This window comes from Camelina sativa, chromosome 10 (genome assembly GCF_030686135.1).
Source record: "Camelina sativa cultivar CO46 ecotype springtype chromosome 10, ASM3068613v1".
NCBI classification, from domain to species: domain Eukaryota; kingdom Viridiplantae; phylum Streptophyta; class Magnoliopsida; order Brassicales; family Brassicaceae; genus Camelina; species Camelina sativa.
This window is the reverse complement of record NC_141889.1, coordinates 7,289,023-7,305,237: the sequence shown is the minus strand read 5'-3', so window position 1 is coordinate 7,305,237 and position 16,215 is coordinate 7,289,023. Positions and strand designations below refer to the sequence as shown.

General features: G+C 35.4%; 7 protein-coding genes across 9 annotated transcripts; 5 read left to right on the top strand and 2 right to left on the bottom strand.

Annotated features, from left to right (window-relative positions):
* The first annotated feature begins 112 nt into the window (after window positions 1-112).
* Window positions 113-2,406, top strand: LOC104717845 (bark storage protein A-like). Its single transcript, XM_010435479.3, has 6 exons — window positions 113-558; window positions 719-786; window positions 1,275-1,430; window positions 1,513-1,722; window positions 1,829-2,008; window positions 2,116-2,406. The coding sequence occupies exons 1-6, from the start codon at window positions 315-317 to the stop codon at window positions 2,290-2,292; spliced, it is 1,035 nt and encodes a 344-aa protein (XP_010433781.1). The 5' UTR covers window positions 113-314; the 3' UTR covers window positions 2,293-2,406.
* Window positions 2,407-2,563: 157 nt separating this feature from the next.
* LOC147935870 (uncharacterized) lies at window positions 2,564-3,969 on the top strand. Its single transcript, XM_010435472.3, has 2 exons — window positions 2,564-2,982; window positions 3,068-3,969. The coding sequence occupies exons 1-2, from the start codon at window positions 2,908-2,910 to the stop codon at window positions 3,818-3,820; spliced, it is 828 nt and encodes a 275-aa protein (XP_010433774.1). The 5' UTR covers window positions 2,564-2,907; the 3' UTR covers window positions 3,821-3,969.
* Window positions 3,970-4,001: 32 nt separating this feature from the next.
* LOC104717842 (uncharacterized) lies at window positions 4,002-5,851 on the top strand. 3 transcript variants are annotated; one of them, XR_756306.2, is made up of 6 exons: window positions 4,002-4,498; window positions 4,633-4,731; window positions 4,832-4,873; window positions 4,948-5,077; window positions 5,294-5,389; window positions 5,476-5,851. XR_756306.2 is itself a non-coding variant. In XM_010435473.2 (5 exons), the coding sequence occupies exons 1-5, from the start codon at window positions 4,271-4,273 to the stop codon at window positions 5,703-5,705; spliced, it is 729 nt and encodes a 242-aa protein (XP_010433775.2). In that variant the 5' UTR covers window positions 4,002-4,270; the 3' UTR covers window positions 5,706-5,851. The 3 variants fall into 3 exon arrangements, 2 of the variants coding, with proteins under 2 accessions (XP_010433775.2, XP_010433777.1); XM_010435473.2 differs by lacking the exon at window positions 5,294-5,389; XM_010435475.3 differs by having other exon boundaries at window positions 5,294-5,851.
* Window positions 5,852-5,883: 32 nt separating this feature from the next.
* On the top strand, window positions 5,884-10,546 carry LOC104717843 (bark storage protein A). The gene is made up of 6 exons (XM_010435476.2): window positions 5,884-6,303; window positions 6,452-6,519; window positions 9,447-9,602; window positions 9,691-9,900; window positions 10,000-10,179; window positions 10,265-10,546. Exons 1-6 carry the CDS (start codon window positions 6,054-6,056, stop codon window positions 10,421-10,423), a joined length of 1,023 nt encoding a protein of 340 aa, XP_010433778.1. The 5' UTR covers window positions 5,884-6,053; the 3' UTR covers window positions 10,424-10,546.
* On the bottom strand, window positions 10,172-11,147 carry LOC104717844 (uncharacterized). Its single transcript, XM_010435477.3, has 2 exons — window positions 10,575-11,147; window positions 10,172-10,443 (listed from the first exon to the last, which is right to left on the bottom strand). Exon 1 carries the CDS (start codon window positions 11,095-11,097, stop codon window positions 10,603-10,605), a length of 495 nt encoding a protein of 164 aa, XP_010433779.1. The 5' UTR covers window positions 11,098-11,147; the 3' UTR covers window positions 10,172-10,443; window positions 10,575-10,602.
* A 59-nt stretch (window positions 11,148-11,206) lies between these two features.
* Window positions 11,207-12,663, top strand: LOC104717838 (uncharacterized). Its single transcript, XM_010435470.3, has 4 exons — window positions 11,207-11,775; window positions 11,894-12,034; window positions 12,124-12,253; window positions 12,341-12,663. The coding sequence occupies exons 1-4, from the start codon at window positions 11,548-11,550 to the stop codon at window positions 12,550-12,552; spliced, it is 711 nt and encodes a 236-aa protein (XP_010433772.1). The 5' UTR covers window positions 11,207-11,547; the 3' UTR covers window positions 12,553-12,663.
* Window positions 12,635-15,213, bottom strand: LOC104717840 (F-box protein FBX14-like). Its single transcript, XM_010435471.3, has 3 exons — window positions 14,250-15,213; window positions 13,663-14,161; window positions 12,635-13,575 (listed from the first exon to the last, which is right to left on the bottom strand). Exons 1-3 carry the CDS (start codon window positions 14,879-14,881, stop codon window positions 12,805-12,807), a joined length of 1,902 nt encoding a protein of 633 aa, XP_010433773.1. The 5' UTR covers window positions 14,882-15,213; the 3' UTR covers window positions 12,635-12,804.
* Between the last annotated feature and the right edge of the window lie 1,002 nt (window positions 15,214-16,215).

Genomic DNA, 16,215 nt, shown 5'->3' with positions numbered 1-16,215 from the left:
ATAGTAGTATGCATTCAGGACTATAATTAAATCATACGGCTATACTAAGCGCGTAAAGGTCAATTTTGTTTTCAATATCCCTTTAAATATCGCATGTTTAGCGTATGTATATAAAGATTATAATATCAAAATCGATTAAAGAATCAATCAACCAAACGAGAATTACGTGGGAAGAAGAAACATCATACTAGTTTCCGCTCATCTGATCAGCCTCGCTCGCTCGTAGAGGCTTGGTTTTCACTTGTTATATATATATATATGTATGCGTATACCTCCTTAGCTGTGGATGTTAAATCTCAAACCAACCAATCAGAATGGCTTCCCATGACCACACTCTTAAATATTGTCTTCTTCCTCTGCTCTTCATCATCTTCATCTCTTTCTCACACGTTTCGCCCACACCTTTACACAAACTAGATTCCGCCATTACCATCAGAAAAGTCAACCGTAGAGGACCTTACATCGGCCTCGTGACTGTCTTTGAGACCGAGGAAGATGCTTTTCTCGGCAGTGTCGATTTCAGACCCGACCCTACTCATCCCTTCTTAGATCTCTCTGGTATATCTTAATGAACTTAATCTACCTTTTGAATCGATCTTGTTTTCCAAGTTTTCTACCTTATATATTCCTTTGTTTTTAGTTAAATGGAAGTAAGTTCCTTTGAGATCATAAGCTAGGGAGTGATTCTGATTATGACTTATGAGTAACATGAATGCAGGAAGACGTTTTCGGATTGGGAAAATTCATGGCAAGAAGGTTGTGTATGTCAGATGCGGCATAGGAATGGTGAGTAACCACAACATTTGTATTAAGTTCTTTTTTTGGTAGAATAGAAACCACAACATATTAAGTTGACCAACAAATTAAAAAAAAAAAAAAAAAAAAAAGAGAGAGAGATTATTTTGGTTATTTTTCTTACCTAAAAAAGTAGTGTACAGTGGGATGAGCACATGCCAAATCTAGGTGTGGGCACAAAATATATTAAATAATAAATAAAATAAAAATAATATTATTTAAAATTATTTTTCCTAAATGTTTTAGAAGATATTTATTAATAATATTACACATATTGTAAAAATTATTTACAACAAATACCAAATTAGTGGACTCAAAAGTCAGAAGCTAATACATTTTGAATTAAATTCGTAATAATATAGTGAGTAAAGTATTGATTGGGCATATTAGCATAATAATTAAATAATTTTAAATCCATATTAAAAATATCAAACCAACCCTCTTGATGGTAAAAGTTAATTCTGTAAAAATATATGCAGGTGAACGCAGCAGCAGCAACACAACAGATGTTAGATGTGTTCAATGTGAAAGGGATCGTTCACTTTGGTATTGCAGGAAATATAAACAACTCAATGTCCATAGGAGATGTGAGCATTCCTAAGCAAATCACCAATGCTGGCTTGTGGGACTGGCTGGTAATTTTTCTAAAAATTACACATGTGTTTGATATTGATATGTATAACTAGTTGTCTGATGATTATGGTACGACTAAAACAGAATCCAGACAAAACAAAGGGAGGTGAGGATGTAGCCTACTTAGATGTCGGGAACTATAATGTTCCACGAGGAGATGGCAAAAACGAGCTAGGGACTATTGGATATAGTTACGAGGAATTATATTCAGTCAATGGTCCTATCAATTCACCTCAGAAAGTGTTTTGGATCAATACAACTCAAGATTGGCTTCATCTTGCAGCTGGTCTAGAGGTTTGTTAACAATGATATATATTTGGTTAAGATTAATTAAGAGTTTTGCAATAGCTCCATTATTAAAGGGTTTGTTCTTCCATCTATGGTATATGGATGGGTGCAGAAGATGGAGCTTTTGCAGTGTGTGAATGCAAGTTTGTGTCTTCCAGAGAAACCAAAATTGGTGGTCGGATTAAAAGCAGCCACTGCTGACATATTTGTAGATAATGCAGCCTATAGAACTTTCTTATACAACAGTTTCGGGGTTTCTTCGTCAGATATGGAGAGTTCTGCCGTGGCTATGGTAAGACGACTGATACTACTTCTAGTATTATTCATGTTTTATTCTTTAATGTCAATAAATTTGATTTAAAGTGATATTTTTGTTTGTTTGTGTTTTGATTTGACCAGACGTGCGTGTCAAATGGGTATCCGATAATTGTGATAAGGGGACTATCAGATTTAGCTGGAGTAGGAGATAACACTGTTAGAAAATTTGGATCTTTGGCTGCCACTAACACTGCGAAAGCTGTATTAGAGTTCATTAAGAAGCTCCCATCGTCCCACAACACTAATCCCTACGCGTAACCTCTTGTTATGAATGTTTAAATCTGTATTCTTTTTTTTCAAGAAATAAGTTGTTCAGCTTTTTTGCTGTTTTTGATGATAAAAAAAAAACAATTAATTCAGCTTCTTCTTTAATCTTATGTTTGAACTCTGTATTTTTGTTTTAACATAATATTTTCAAGGAAAAAAAAACATAAAAGATACTTTATGTTGTATGTTTTTAAAAAATGAACAAGAAGTTGTTGAGCGCAGCCGCATGTTAAATGAAACGATAACGACGTGGAAAGAAGAAATATCGTCTTACTGCTCATAGCCTCTCGTAGTCTTATTATAGAGGTTGGACTTGGATGCTATATATATATATATATATATATCAATGATATGCGTATGTATACATATGAGGACCTCAGGATTTAATTCTCTCAAACCAACCAAATCAGATGGCTATCCAGGACCACACTATTTAATTTGTCTTCTTCATCTGCTCTTCATCATCATCAATTCATCATAATCTCATCCTTCCACGTTTTGCCTGTTTCACCCACACCTTCCAACAAACTATAGAATCCGCCATTACCATCAGAAAACTCAACCGGGGAGGACCTTACGTCGACCTCGTGACGGTCATTGAGACCGATGAATATGTTTTTCTCCGCAGCGTCGATTTCAGACCCGACCCTACTAGTACTCATCCCTTCTTGGATCTCTCTGGTATCTTTAACTGAAGAGAGTTATCTTTTTTTTTTTTGGTCAACAAAACAAAATATGAGTTCCATGCTTTGGTCCCTTGATCAAGTTCATAGGTACAGGGGGCCCTCGGAGGTTAAGAGCTCCAGCAAACGCCAAAGTTATGGATGTGTGTAACCACGAGGGTTGGAGTTTAGCAGACCCAAGATCAGAACAATCCCTTGCTCTTCATGCCTATCTAACAACAATAAACCTGCCTAGTGTCTCGCAAAGCATGGATTCTTATGAGTGGGTAGTAGAGGACAACTCCTGTAAGGGTTTCTCAACTAGGAAAACATGGGATGCGCTCAGGCCGCGAGCACCTCTTGTGGATTGGCACGACTCAGTTTGGTTTAAAGGAGCTATGCCCAGGCACGCTTTCAACATGTGGATAGCAAACCTGGATCGTCTCCCTACTAAAATGAGATTGGTAAGATGGGGAATGAACATTAACAGTACCTGTGACTTATGCTCTCTGTACCAGGAAACCAGAGATCATCTTTTCTTGGCTTGTGATTATGCACGATCCATCTGGCTTGCCACAAATTCGAGACTAGGCTTGCCACAAATTTACTTCACCTCTTGGTCGGACCTCATCTCCTGGACAAAAGTGAAGAATAACAGATCCCCGCCGACTCTGAGAAAATTGGTAGCCCAATCGGTCATATATGCAATATGGAAACAGAGGAACAACCTTCTTCACAACCAAACCTGCATCACACCTTCTATCCTCTTCAAAGAAATAGATCGTGAGATCAGGAACTCAATCATTGCAAGACAGCTGAAAAAGCGGTTCAAGAACCTTATGGGACTGTGGTTGTAATGAATTAGATATCTTAGCCTTTTGTGCACAATTGCTTTCTTGTTTTATTTTTTTGCCAAGAAACCAATGTAAAGGTTGTAAAACCAACTCTTCATTAATATGATATTTGCACGTTAGCAAAAAAAAAAAAAAAAAAAAACAAAACAAAATATTATGACCCAAACAAAATAGAACAACAAGAAAAAGAGTTATTATTATTTCTTAGGGATTTCCAAAAAATAACTAGTACACACTAGGGACAACATTATATATATTGACACGCTCAATACTGTCCATATAATCGTTATCCCAATCTAGCGACCTTTTTTTTTTTGGTTGGTATTTTCGCATGCGCGATACAAATGTGAAGAAGGAAGAGATTTGCATTAATTTGCAACAGAGTTTTATAATTAGGCTGTGAAGAGGGGGGAGAGACAACGATAACAAAACAATACGAGTTAGTTGTGTATAATGGGAAGCAAAGGAGGATCGTCGATCTTGAGAAAACCAAGGTTTTTGTGTCTCCATGGATTTCGTACGAGCGGGGAGAAAATGAAGAAACAGCTTCATAAATGGCCTAAATCTGTGATTGGTCGATTAGAACTCGTGTTTCTCGACGCACCTTTTCCTTGTCGAGGCAAATCTGATTATGATGGCATCTATGATCCTCCTTATTACGAGTGGTATCAATATAACAAGGTCGTCCTTTTTGACTTTTGTTTTTTTTTCTTTCTCTCCCACCTGTTTCTTACATATGTTGGATGATACTCTCGATTCGTGTGTGTGTTTGTGTGTTTACTTACGTTGGGATATTTTCTTTTAAAAAAATTCAGGAATTCACAGTGTATACCAACTTGGAGAAATGTTTTGAGTTTTTGGAGGATCGTATGGTCAAGCTTGGTCCCTTTGATGGTCTCATCGGTTTTTCCCAGGTACTAATTAATCTTACATTTGAAATTTTGCAATAACAGAGTTTGATTTTTTTTTTTGTACTCTCTTTTTAATTAAACTCCAAAAAAATTTTTTTGGCAGGGGGCAATTTTGTCTGGGGCTTTACTAGGAATGCAAGCCAAGGTACGTACGTGTCTATAACATATCATCATAATTATATTTAACATAAGGCTTTTTTTCTGATTAAATTTTTGCAGGGAATTGCATTTCAGAAAGTGCCAAAGATCAAGTTTGTCATAATCATTGGAGGAGCTATGTTCAAATCCACGAAGATGAGAGAGAATGCGTACTCGTCTTCCTTGGACACTCTCTCCCTCCACATTTTAGGTATATTTATTTGATGATCTGTGATTTTTTTTTTTTAATCATTGAACATTCTATTATATAACACCAATAATCTTTACAAAGGCGAAAAAGTAAGCTAAACATAAAAGTCTTAACTTAAACAACAACCAAGCTTTAGAGCTTGACATAATACCATAGATACTAAGAGGTAAACAAAGGGGACCTAACGTCCTAAAGATAGCATATAATGCCATGTAGGCAATGCTGCGTGTACGACGAGCAAAAGTGCCTGTTCCACGTAGCCGCAACTTTCATCCAATAGAGAAATCTGGTCATTGAATATCTTCGCAAAGGGTTCCCCACTGATCTGTGATTTAGTTTTGCCCATATTCTTCAAAAAAGGCTTCATTCTTTGATGATCGTATCTGGTTGCATTGCAGGAGAGAAAGATTTCGTGAAACATTCTGGAATCAAGCTGACAGAACTCTTCAAGAATCCGGTTGTTGTTCATCATAGCAAAGGCCATACCGTCCCAAGGCTTGATGACAAAAGCTTGGAAAACGTTACAAGGTTCATCGATACCATAGAGCATCTAGTGATGGAGGAAGACAAGAAGAATGGTGAAGAAACTAATAGCACCTCCATTGGACAAATAATGGGGCGTCTTTAGCTATTAGCTTTTAATTAAAAAAACTAATGATGAGTGTACACTAACCGTATAACATTTTAGAACCCTTAATACACCTTATATGTCGTTACGGGATTGGTTGATGTTTTTTTTTTAAAAATTTGTATTTGGAAAAAAAAAGTTAACAATAATAGCGCGCAGCCGTAGGGTATAACGAAACGAAACGATAACGACGTGGAAAGAAGAAATATCTTACTACTATTAGTTTTCTGCTCATAGCAGCCTCTCGTAGAGGTTGGACTTGGACTCTATTCTCTATATATATCCGTGATATGCGTATGTATACATATGACCTGAGGATTTAATTCTCTCAAACCAAACATTAATAAGATGGCTTCCCAGGACCACACTCTTAATTGTCTTCTTCCTCTACTCATCATCATCATAATCTCATCCTCCCACGTTTTGCCTGTTTCACCCACATCTTCCAACAAACTAGAATCCGCCATTCCCATCAGAAAACTCAACCGCAGAGGAACTTACATCGGCCTCGTGACTGTCATTGAGACCGAAGAAGATGCTTTTCTCCGCAGCGTCGATTTCAGACCCGACCCTACTCGTCCCTTCTTGGATCTCTCTGGTATCTATCTACTGAGCTTAATTACCATTTTCTAACTTAAGAGAGTGATCCTTTTTTTTGTTTAGGTCCATTGGACGTAAGTTCCTTTGAGTTGAAAAATGTAAATTAGTTTCTGATTTTATGACTAACGTACGTATATGAAATGCAGGAAGACGATTTCGAATAGGGAAGATTCACGAGAAAAAGGTTGTGTATGTTAGATGTGGGAGAGGAATGGTGAGCAACCCAACAAAATATTACTATGACCCAAACAAAATACTACAACAAGAAAAAGAGTTTATCTGGTTATTATATTTCTTATCTAAAAAACTAGTACACACACTAGAGATAAGCACAACATTATATTGACCCAAATAAAACAAAGTATTGAAATGTCAACAACAAAAAACTTCTATCAACAGCACAGAATAAATGAAGGAAAAAAAAAAACAAAAAAACAAAAATTCAATCTATATTAACATTTTTGAAATACATTTTGTGCCTTTTTTAGTTTTGTTTATTTAAAATGTTATTTACAACATTAACCCCTAAAAAATTTCCAAAACTAACATTACTCCAAATTTTGTTTCCTAAATATTTATTAATAGAAATATATACATTTTATGAAATTTTAAATCCCGCATATTTATGAAAGATTTGAAGGATTTTAAGTAAGTTAATACATAAAACTTGAAGGACAATAGCTTAAGTAAATAATAAATAATTACTATTATGTTGTTAAAATTAAAATTAACAATATTTGGATTAAAAACATTTTTAAAAATATTTGTTATTTGGTGTACCGCGGGTTAAAATAAATAGCTTAAGTAAATAATTAAAATTAATACATAAAACTTGAAGGACATAAACCAAAAATGACTTAATGAGACAATAGCTTATAAACTACATATTTATATATTTAATTCTCTTATTATTGTTCTAATAATTGACAATCCAAACAAAATTAATTAAACAAAACAAACTAAATATAATAATAATAAAATAAATTTTATTTTAAAAAAATTGTCCCGCAGTGTACCGCGGGTTAAAATCTAGAACGAACCCGCGGGTTAAAATCTAGGATTTGAGTATTACCTTAAATTTTAATTTAGTCATCAACATAAATATATACATTTTGTGATATGCCCTTTAAGTTTTGCTTATTTAATTTTTTTATTTATAATATTAACCCCCAAAAAAATTCTATAAATAACATTGCAGAAAAACTCAAATATAAAACTTTCTTAAATCGACCAACATTTGTTACATTTATTGCCATAAAATCTTAACAATATCTATACATTCTGATTTTTCCAAAAACAGTTATACCAATTAAAGTTTTAATCCCATAAAATCACCAAAACTATCTTTAGAAATTTTGTTTGTATATACTTTCTATAGAAATTTTTGCTTTACATATTTTGATTGTAAAATGTAGAATTCATCATCTACATTACTTGATTTGAGGTACTTAGGAGTTGATTCCTCATATTTCTAAAATTATAATAAATAAAACTAAATAATTATCCCGTAGTGTTTCTATAAATTGAAGTACATTTGGTGTCCTTTAAATTATACTTATTTACAAAACTAATCCTTAAAAAATTGCACATACGAAGAGAATCAATTAGATTCCTAAAATGTCCCTACAAATTTGGTTTATAATTTCTTAAAGCAATTTATATATTAAGAAATTTATTACACTTAATAACATATGCCAAAAATATCTATACAATCTTCTTTTCTTTTAAAAACTCTAATATTCAGTTTCATATGAACAATTAAAACTTTAATGGTTATTAATATGCTGATAAAAAATGCAAAAATAATTATTTCACAGGTTAAATCTAATAAATTGGAGTATTTATAATATAAATTAATATACAGTATACTGCAAAATAACTTTTATAAATATAATTCTTTCACGGGTTAAATCTAAATAACTTTAAACTTACGGATTAAATTATAAACACTAAAAGTTTAAAAATATAATAATGTAAGAATAATTCTTTCACAGGTTAAATCTAAAAAGCAGTAAAAATTTATATTTTTATAACCATAAGAATTTCAATACGGTACAAATGTAACATTAGTATAAATAAAACTAAATAATTGTCGCATGTCTGCGGTATACAACTGATCAAATTTTATAATTAACAATTAAAATACAATTATACAATCTTAAACACTAAATAAAAGAAACTAAATTAACAAACAAATACAACTTTTTAAAATTTAATTTTTTGTGTTGTAAAAATATTGTCCCGCGGTGTACCGCGGGCTTAAATCTAGTTTTAATTAAAAATATAACAGCAATCAATATGAAAATAGAAACTATTATATATTTAACCATACATTATGTTGTGTTTTGAAGATATTTTATATCTGAATCTTTCGTAAAAAAAAAAAAAAAAAAAATTGATTCCCATTTTGTTTTCCAAATTTTGTGAGCTTTGATTCTTAACGTAAGAAAAACTTCAATAGATAATTATTTAAATATTATAATTAACATATCTAAACTTAATAAAAATTTTAATTATTACGAATATGTAAAATTAAAAAATTCTAAAATACTATATAATGCGGTTATATAGTAGATGAGTTATAAAGAGAACATGTTGACATTAATAAAATATTATTAAATTTGTGTTAACACGGGTTAAATTTTCATTTAATTATTTATCAACACTACTAATATTAGAATATTTGACATAAAATCAAGTTGATTTAACTAAGATTGTATAAAATAATTAAATCATTAGGAAAAATGTGACTTAATCACAGCGTATAATTACTGATTATGTATTTAGATCCCTTATTTTTTGTTATAATAATTAAAAATCAAAATAAAATCTCAAACACTAAACAAAACAAACTAAATATAACAAACATATGGTCATGAAGTGTATTGCGGGTTAAAAAATAATATAAATATTTATCCGCACAACAACTAAAAAATTTAGTTATTCCTCTATTTACAAAACATTCAATATTTAACAAATAGATAAAACATAAAATATAAATTATAATATAAATTATATGTCCGCGGTGTACCGCGGGATAAAATCTAGTTAATTTTTATAAAAGTTTTAGACCATATTTAATTCTTCTATTAACTTTCTATAAAAGGGAGATGGTAAATGTTATTAAGAAATATTTTGCAGGTGAACGCAGCAGCAGTAACACAACAGATGATAGATGTGTTCAATGTGAAAGGGATTGTGCATTTTGGTATTGCAGGAAATATGAACAACTCAATGTCCATAGGAGATGTGAGCATTCCTAAGCAAATCACCAATGCTGGCTTGTGGGATTGGCTGGTAAGATACTAATATAATATTGATGTTAGAATTAATTGCTTCTTCTTTTCTCATGTTTTCTGATGATTTTGGCTCTGTGTAAAACCAGAATCCAAACAAAGCAAAGGAAGGTGAAGATGCAGCGTCCTTAGATATCGGGAGCTATAATATTCCACAAGGAGATGGCAACAATGAGTTAGGGAGTCTCAAATACGGTAACGAGCAACTATATTCAGTCACAGGTCACATCAATTCACCTCAGAACGTCTTTTGGATCAATACAACTCAAGAGTGGCTTCATCTTGCAGCTGGTCTAGAGGTTGTTGTTAACAATGATATTTTTGATTAGATTTAGGAGTTTTGCAATATAGTTTCATTGCTGTTAAAGGGTTCTTCTTCTTATGTTATATGGGTGCAGAAGATGGAGCTGTCGCAGTGTGTCAATTCAAGTTTGTGTCTTCCAAAGAAACCAAAATTGGTGGTCGGATTAAAAGCAGCCACAGCTAACATATTTGTGGATAATGCAGCTTATAGAAATTTCTTACACGAAACTTTTGGAGTTTCCTCCTCAGATATGGAGAGCTCTGCAGTGGCTATGGTAAATTATTCATCTTTGAAATCATTAACTTACATTTTCATTTTGATTGTTTAAGTGATACATTTGTGTGTTTGATATGACCTAGACGTGCGCATCAAATGGGTATCCAATAATCGTGATAAGGGGGTTATCAGATTTAGCTGGAGTAGGAGGAGCTAACACAGTTCATAAGTTTGGATCTTTGGCTGCCACTAACACTGCCAAAGCTGTATTAGAGTTCATTAAGAAGCTCCCACTGTCCTAATCTCTTATCTTTGTACCAACCTATCATCATGATGCATGTTTGAATCTAAGTGTTCTCTACTGATCGTAACAATGACACTATACGGTATTTAAGCAAATGAAAGCACTTGATCTGATATACAAACTGTGAATGCAAAAACATTAGAAAATACCTTAAAGTAGAGAGCCAAGTTGATATAATTAGCGTTTGACAACTCTCGTTGAATCATCATCGTCATCGGAACTCTGATTGTCATCATCGTCAGACGGAGGAGAAGGATCGAGACGAGCGGCGTCTATAGCCCATTGAATCAGTTTCTCCACTTCAGCATCTTCTCCGATTTCTTCTTCTTCGATCTCATCCTGAAGAAGAACAGGTTTGGAAACAGAGGACGAAGGCGAAGAAGATGCGGAGGGGAGAGAAGTCTTGAGAGCCGAGAATCTGAGCATGAGATCTTCCGGCGTCTCTTCAGTCACATCCTTTGATTTCGTCGGCGATCTCGGCCGTCGTTTCTGATGATCTTTATTCTTCTTCTGAGATTTGAGAGCGAGGAATCTAGAATGGAGATCTGGATCTAAGTAATCGGAAGAAGATCGAGAAGCGTGGGAATCAACAGAGAGCTTGAGTATCATCTCATCTTGAGCAGCTTGAAGCAAAAGCTCCACTTCGTCTTCTTCCTTGCCTCTTCTCCTCATCTCCCCCACTCTCTCGTCTCTGTTAACAAAATTAATTGAAAACACACACAAAAACCGGATTTGACTTGTTGATTTAGAGATTATACACTACATATCCGGTTTAGTACTGGTTCGATTTAATTGGACCGACGCCTAACTAGCGGGCACGCACAATTGGCTTTTCTCACGCGTGTGACATAAGTTTTAATCGCGACCGTCCGTTGTAAACACTGATTGTTTCATTGCCGTTGATATTTGACCAAAATTTGCCAACCAATCAGGTTAGCCCAATCTAGCGACTTTTTTTTTTTGGTATTTCGCATGTGCGAAGGTTGCAAATGTGAACACGATGGTTCTTAGAAGGAGGAGATTGGATTTGCAATTTGCAACAGAGAGCTTTATAAAAAGGCTTTGTGGAGGGGAAGAGACAAGACAACGATAACAAAATACATTGTGAGTTTGTGTATAAATATGGGAAGCGAAGGAGGATCGTCGATTGTGAGGAAACCAAGGTTTTTGTGTCTCCATGGATTTCGAACGAGCGGAGAGATTATGAAGACACAGCTTAACAAGTGGCCTAAATCTGTAACTGATCGGTTGGATCTCGTGTTTCTCGACGCACCTTTTCCTTGTCAAGGCAAATCTGATGTTGATGGCATCTTTGATCCTCCTTATTACGAGTGGTTTCAATTTAACAAGGTAGTCCTTTTTTTTCTGTTTTTTTTTTTTCTCTCTCTCCCACCTGTTTCTTTTGTTGATGATAACTCTCGATTCGTGTGTGTGTGTTTACTTACGTTGGAATTTTTTTGAAATTCAGGAATTCACAGAGTATACCAACTTCGAGAAATGTTTGGAGTTTTTGGAAGATCGTATGATCAAGCTTGGTCCCTTTGATGGTCTCATTGGGTTTTCTCAGGGGGCAATTTTGTCTGGGGGTTTACCAGGAATGCAAGCTAAGGTACGTGTCTATAACATACACATGACATAATCATTCTAATTATATTAACATAAGGCTTTTGTCTGATTTGAAATTTGCAAATTTTGCAGGGAGTTGCACTTCAGAAAGTGCCAAAGATCAAGTTCATCATAATCATTGGAGGAGCTATGTTGAAATCCACGAAGCTGATAGAGAATGCGTATTCATCTTCCTTGGACACTCTCTCCCTCCACTTTTTAGGTATGATGATCTGTGATTTCTCACCTCTAGTTTGCCAAATTCTTCAAAAAGGCTCATTCTTATGATGATCGTACCTGGTGGTTGCAGGAGAGACTGATTTCTTGAAACCTTACGGAACCCAGCTGATAGAATTCTTCAAGAATCCGGTTGTCGTTCATCATCCCAAAGGCCATACCGTCCCCAGGCTTGATGAAAAAAGCTTGGAGAAAGTTACTGGCTTCATCGAGACCATAGAGCAGCATCTGGTGATGGAGGAAGACAAGAAGAATGGTGAAGAGACTAATAGTAAGCCGAAATAGAAACACTTAAAGTGTTATGATGACGAAAAATAATCCTGAAATGGTTGTAAATAAATCTGGCAATGTACCATGCAAACAAAAATAATAAGACGATTGATTCTTTCCTTGATTTTTCATAATCTTTTCTTCCTTCACGGCTAATAATACAACCAAACCAAACAGCAAAACAATCATCCAGTGTATCTGAAACACTTACAGTTACAAACACATTCTCCAAACATGGCCTCATTTGCACCCCAAGTTTTTTTCTTTTCATAAAATTGTTACAAACTTTGGAGCATCCTTCCTTGGGCCATCAAGGGACCGATACAAGTACAATGTCTCAACATAATCCCCAGTGACTGTGTCATCGTCATCATCATCATCTGACCCAAACACCTCCACCACTACATTTGGCAGAGCATGAGCAACTTCCCTGCAGCCTCCCCGGGATAAGACACATGACGACAACCAAACAAACCTCATATTGCAATACCGATGCATACCAGAGCGCAACCCAACATCCCCAAAAGGACTGTCCCTGATTTCAAGCTTTTGCAGTTTAGGACAGCCCTCAAGAACATATCTCAGAGCCCTGTCACTGTTCCCAGCAAAAGCTACAGATAGCGTACGGATCAGTTTCCCATATTCTCCTATATAGCTAAAAGCTTCATCTGTCAGTAACCCAGATACTGCAAGTCTGGTTAGCTTCTTGCAGTTTTTAACAATGGCACCAAATCCATCGTCCATTGGCTTTCCTGTCACATGGTCAGGCCTATGGCGACCCATTATGCAAAGCCTAAACACGGTAAGCTGAGGACAGTTCTCAGACATGGCTGTTACAGCTCCATTAGTCATCCGCTGGCAGAAGTAGAGGATAGACTCTAGTTTTCTACATCCCTCTGAAATTGCTTGGAGGCCTACTCCCGAGATAGGACCTTCGCTGTCTTCACGAGGATCGAAAGGGAAAACCCGAAGCTCACGGAGCTCCTTGCATGTTGCTGCCACTGCCTGTAATCCTTCATCGCATATCGTGTCAAGAGCCTGCGTTTTCAAGATATGCATGTAACTAAAGTTCCTCAGATAGACATGTTAGAAACCATACAGTAGTGATCAAGAAAGATAACATACCCAGAAGACTCGGATATTGTGACAGTTGCGTATGATGGGCTTGAGCATGTCAGGAGAAATGTTAGCATAACTAAAGTTAAGAGAGGTGAGATTAGCACAAACAGGAGAGATAGCTGGGAGAGACTCCGGCGTTAAATCCCTGAATCCCGAGAGACAAGTTATGGATTTACAAGCACGAAAAGCAGCTGCATAATCCGGTTCTTGTTCACCCTGAAGCACATTGTCTGGACTGAATGATCCCGTCCCAAGACTCGTTAACTGCGGTGCTCGAACCATTAGTCGATGCAGCTCATCAAGGGAAACAAACCTGTTCATTCTAAGTTTCTTCAAGAACGGTGACCTGACCACAAGCCCTTCCAATGCATTGAAACTGATAGGGGATTCAACACAGTCAAAAGATAAAGACTCCAGATGCGTTTCACCAGCAGGAAAACAAGAAAGCCAATCCACTTCGTCATCGGTGACTTCTGACTCCAGCAGATCAAGGACCTTTAGCTGTCTGAAAACACATTCCCACTTGATAAGTTGATGAGAAAAAAATCAAAACTTTTCTGAAAAGACTCAACTCAACAGATCTACAAAGTTACCTGCATTTGTTAGCAACAACAGCCATACCACTGGTTCCAAAACCTTCACAGCAGACCAACGTAAGCTCCTTGAAGCCAGGAAACGACTCAGCGAGAAGAGCTAAATCATCATCAGTAACAAACATGCGTTTCAAATGGACCTTCTCGAGCCAAGGGTAAGCCTTGGCCGTAGCAGCAACCCAGGGAGCGAACTGAGCTCCCCAATTGCGAGGCATGAGATTAAAATCAGCAAACCTAGGTTTCCCTTTGAGCACTAAAGACCTAACACGCGTGAACCGGTGAGTAAGCCGAACAGGAGAGAGCGAGTAACAGTTACCGATAAAAACCTCGAATCTGGTCTGAGCCTCGACCCGCCACCACGATCTGCAGACCAATGACACAGCGTTGCGATCGCATCTGGAAGTGAGGAACTGAAGCACGTTTTCAAGAACGTTCTCGAGGACATGGTCTGGACAGGGCGGCTCGAAAGATTTGAAATTTCGGGACTTGTTAGCCAATGCAGCAGAGGAGGAGGAGGAGGAGGAGGAGCAAGGTGGTTCAGAAGTAGCGGAGGAGGAGCGTGGATCCAACTTGAGATATCTCTTAACATCCTCTGACATTTTTGCTGCTGAGCTATCTTCTTCTTCTGTCATACAAGTAGAAATGAACACAAAACACTCCAAAAGACTCTTTACTTGATCTTTCCAAGAAAATGACCTATCAGCATCTATGATCTCTCAGTTACAAAAGTCGGATTCAGATGAGGAAGAGATAGGTAAAAAGAAGCATCGGTTCTTTCGAGTTTTTGGTCTCTCTCTCCACTTCACCTCCATTATTTGGGAGACTATTTCCCAAATTTTAAGAAAAAAATATTCTTTATAAAATATTTTTGTGTTGTAGCTTTTGTGTGTTTGTAGCACTGTTTATGAATAAAAAGAGAAAAAGAAACAAGTAAAAGAATGATCAAGTTTTTGACAAAAGGGGCAAAAACAAACATCATTTTTTATCACTTTTAAAGATTCTTCCTTGTTAAAATATTTAAGCTGTGACAGGTGACATATTTAGAGAGATTAACTCTGGTAATCATGTTAAACTTGTATCTGAGCAAATTCTTTAAAAGGGATGTTTTGTACTGTTTTCAAAAAATGTACAAATCACTTTTTATCCATTTCTTTTTTAGTTATGATTGTTACAATTTCAATCAACTCTTTTTTTTTTGTTTTTTTTACACATAAAATTTAGAGGAAGAAATATTTGTTTTTGGAAGTTGTACAATGTTCATTCCTGGTCATCTTTTTGTAATAATAGGTTAGATAACCAACTTAACTTTATATATATAGTTCAAATGGTTTTTGGTGGGGATTTTTTTAGTGTTTTAATTTGAAAATTGGAATCATAGAAGATTAAAAAATCTTCCCATATACCTAAGCGGCTACTCTACTTCTAGTCTTGTTTGTGCATATATAACAAACGGTACGTCAAGAAAAAAACTAGAACACTATTGTAATGTTTTAAAATAGACTCCACTAAGACGTAAATCTTGATAGAATTGTGTCACATGGAGAGTTCAACTGTGTTTCTTGAAATATATCAAAACAGAAACACAAAATGATAGAACCAACGAAAGAAGTTGCATTGGTTGATCTAATAATAATGTGGCCAGGAAATTGTGTCACGTAGAGCAGATTAAAGAAGGCTTCCCATGACTAGGAAATAAGTTTGGGCTTTCCATTGCGGCCTTTTACACCTCATATTATGGGACAAAATAACAAGAAGCAAAAAAAAAGAATAATGATCAAAGGTTATATAATCACTATAGTGTTTACTGCCATAACCATTATTAACGTTTGTAAATCTGTTGAAGATATATGCATGTCTGTATTGATTCAACTATCCCTTACAAGTTTCAAATAATAATATGCTTTTAAACATTTTGAAAAGGCAATCATTTAGAATTTGGATCATTTCAAATAAGCTTTCCGAAATA

Excerpts from the sequence above, each read along its gene's own strand:
- LOC104717845 (XM_010435479.3), top strand. The coding sequence starts at position 315 with ATGGCTTCCCATGACCACACTCTTAAATATTGTCTTCTTCCTCTGCTC. Across the intron at positions 787-1,274 it reads TCAGATGCGGCATAGGAATG|GTGAACGCAGCAGCAGCAAC; the intron begins GTGAGTAACCAC and ends AAATATATGCAG. Across the intron at positions 1,723-1,828 it reads ATCTTGCAGCTGGTCTAGAG|AAGATGGAGCTTTTGCAGTG; the intron begins GTTTGTTAACAA and ends GGATGGGTGCAG.
- LOC147935870 (XM_010435472.3), top strand. The coding sequence starts at position 2,908 with ATGAATATGTTTTTCTCCGCAGCGTCGATTTCAGACCCGACCCTACTA. Across the intron at positions 2,983-3,067 it reads TCCCTTCTTGGATCTCTCTG|TTCATAGGTACAGGGGGCCC; the intron begins GTATCTTTAACT and ends CCCTTGATCAAG.
- LOC104717842 (XM_010435473.2), top strand. The coding sequence starts at position 4,271 with ATGGGAAGCAAAGGAGGATCGTCGATCTTGAGAAAACCAAGGTTTTTG. Across the intron at positions 4,732-4,831 it reads GTCTCATCGGTTTTTCCCAG|GGGGCAATTTTGTCTGGGGC; the intron begins GTACTAATTAAT and ends TTTTTTTGGCAG. Across the intron at positions 4,874-4,947 it reads TACTAGGAATGCAAGCCAAG|GGAATTGCATTTCAGAAAGT; the intron begins GTACGTACGTGT and ends AAATTTTTGCAG.
- LOC104717843 (XM_010435476.2), top strand. The coding sequence starts at position 6,054 with ATGGCTTCCCAGGACCACACTCTTAATTGTCTTCTTCCTCTACTCATC. Across the intron at positions 9,603-9,690 it reads CTGGCTTGTGGGATTGGCTG|AATCCAAACAAAGCAAAGGA; the intron begins GTAAGATACTAA and ends GTGTAAAACCAG. Across the intron at positions 9,901-9,999 it reads ATCTTGCAGCTGGTCTAGAG|AAGATGGAGCTGTCGCAGTG; the intron begins GTTGTTGTTAAC and ends ATATGGGTGCAG.
- LOC104717844 (XM_010435477.3), bottom strand. The coding sequence starts at position 11,097 with ATGAGGAGAAGAGGCAAGGAAGAAGACGAAGTGGAGCTTTTGCTTCAA.
- LOC104717838 (XM_010435470.3), top strand. The coding sequence starts at position 11,548 with ATGGGAAGCGAAGGAGGATCGTCGATTGTGAGGAAACCAAGGTTTTTG. Across the intron at positions 11,776-11,893 it reads AGTGGTTTCAATTTAACAAG|GAATTCACAGAGTATACCAA; the intron begins GTAGTCCTTTTT and ends TTTGAAATTCAG. Across the intron at positions 12,254-12,340 it reads TCTCTCCCTCCACTTTTTAG|GAGAGACTGATTTCTTGAAA; the intron begins GTATGATGATCT and ends TGGTGGTTGCAG.
- LOC104717840 (XM_010435471.3), bottom strand. The coding sequence starts at position 14,881 with ATGACAGAAGAAGAAGATAGCTCAGCAGCAAAAATGTCAGAGGATGTT. Across the intron at positions 14,162-14,249 it reads GTTGTTGCTAACAAATGCAG|ACAGCTAAAGGTCCTTGATC; the intron begins GTAACTTTGTAG and ends ATGTGTTTTCAG. Across the intron at positions 13,576-13,662 it reads ACAATATCCGAGTCTTCTGG|GCTCTTGACACGATATGCGA; the intron begins GTATGTTATCTT and ends TTGAAAACGCAG.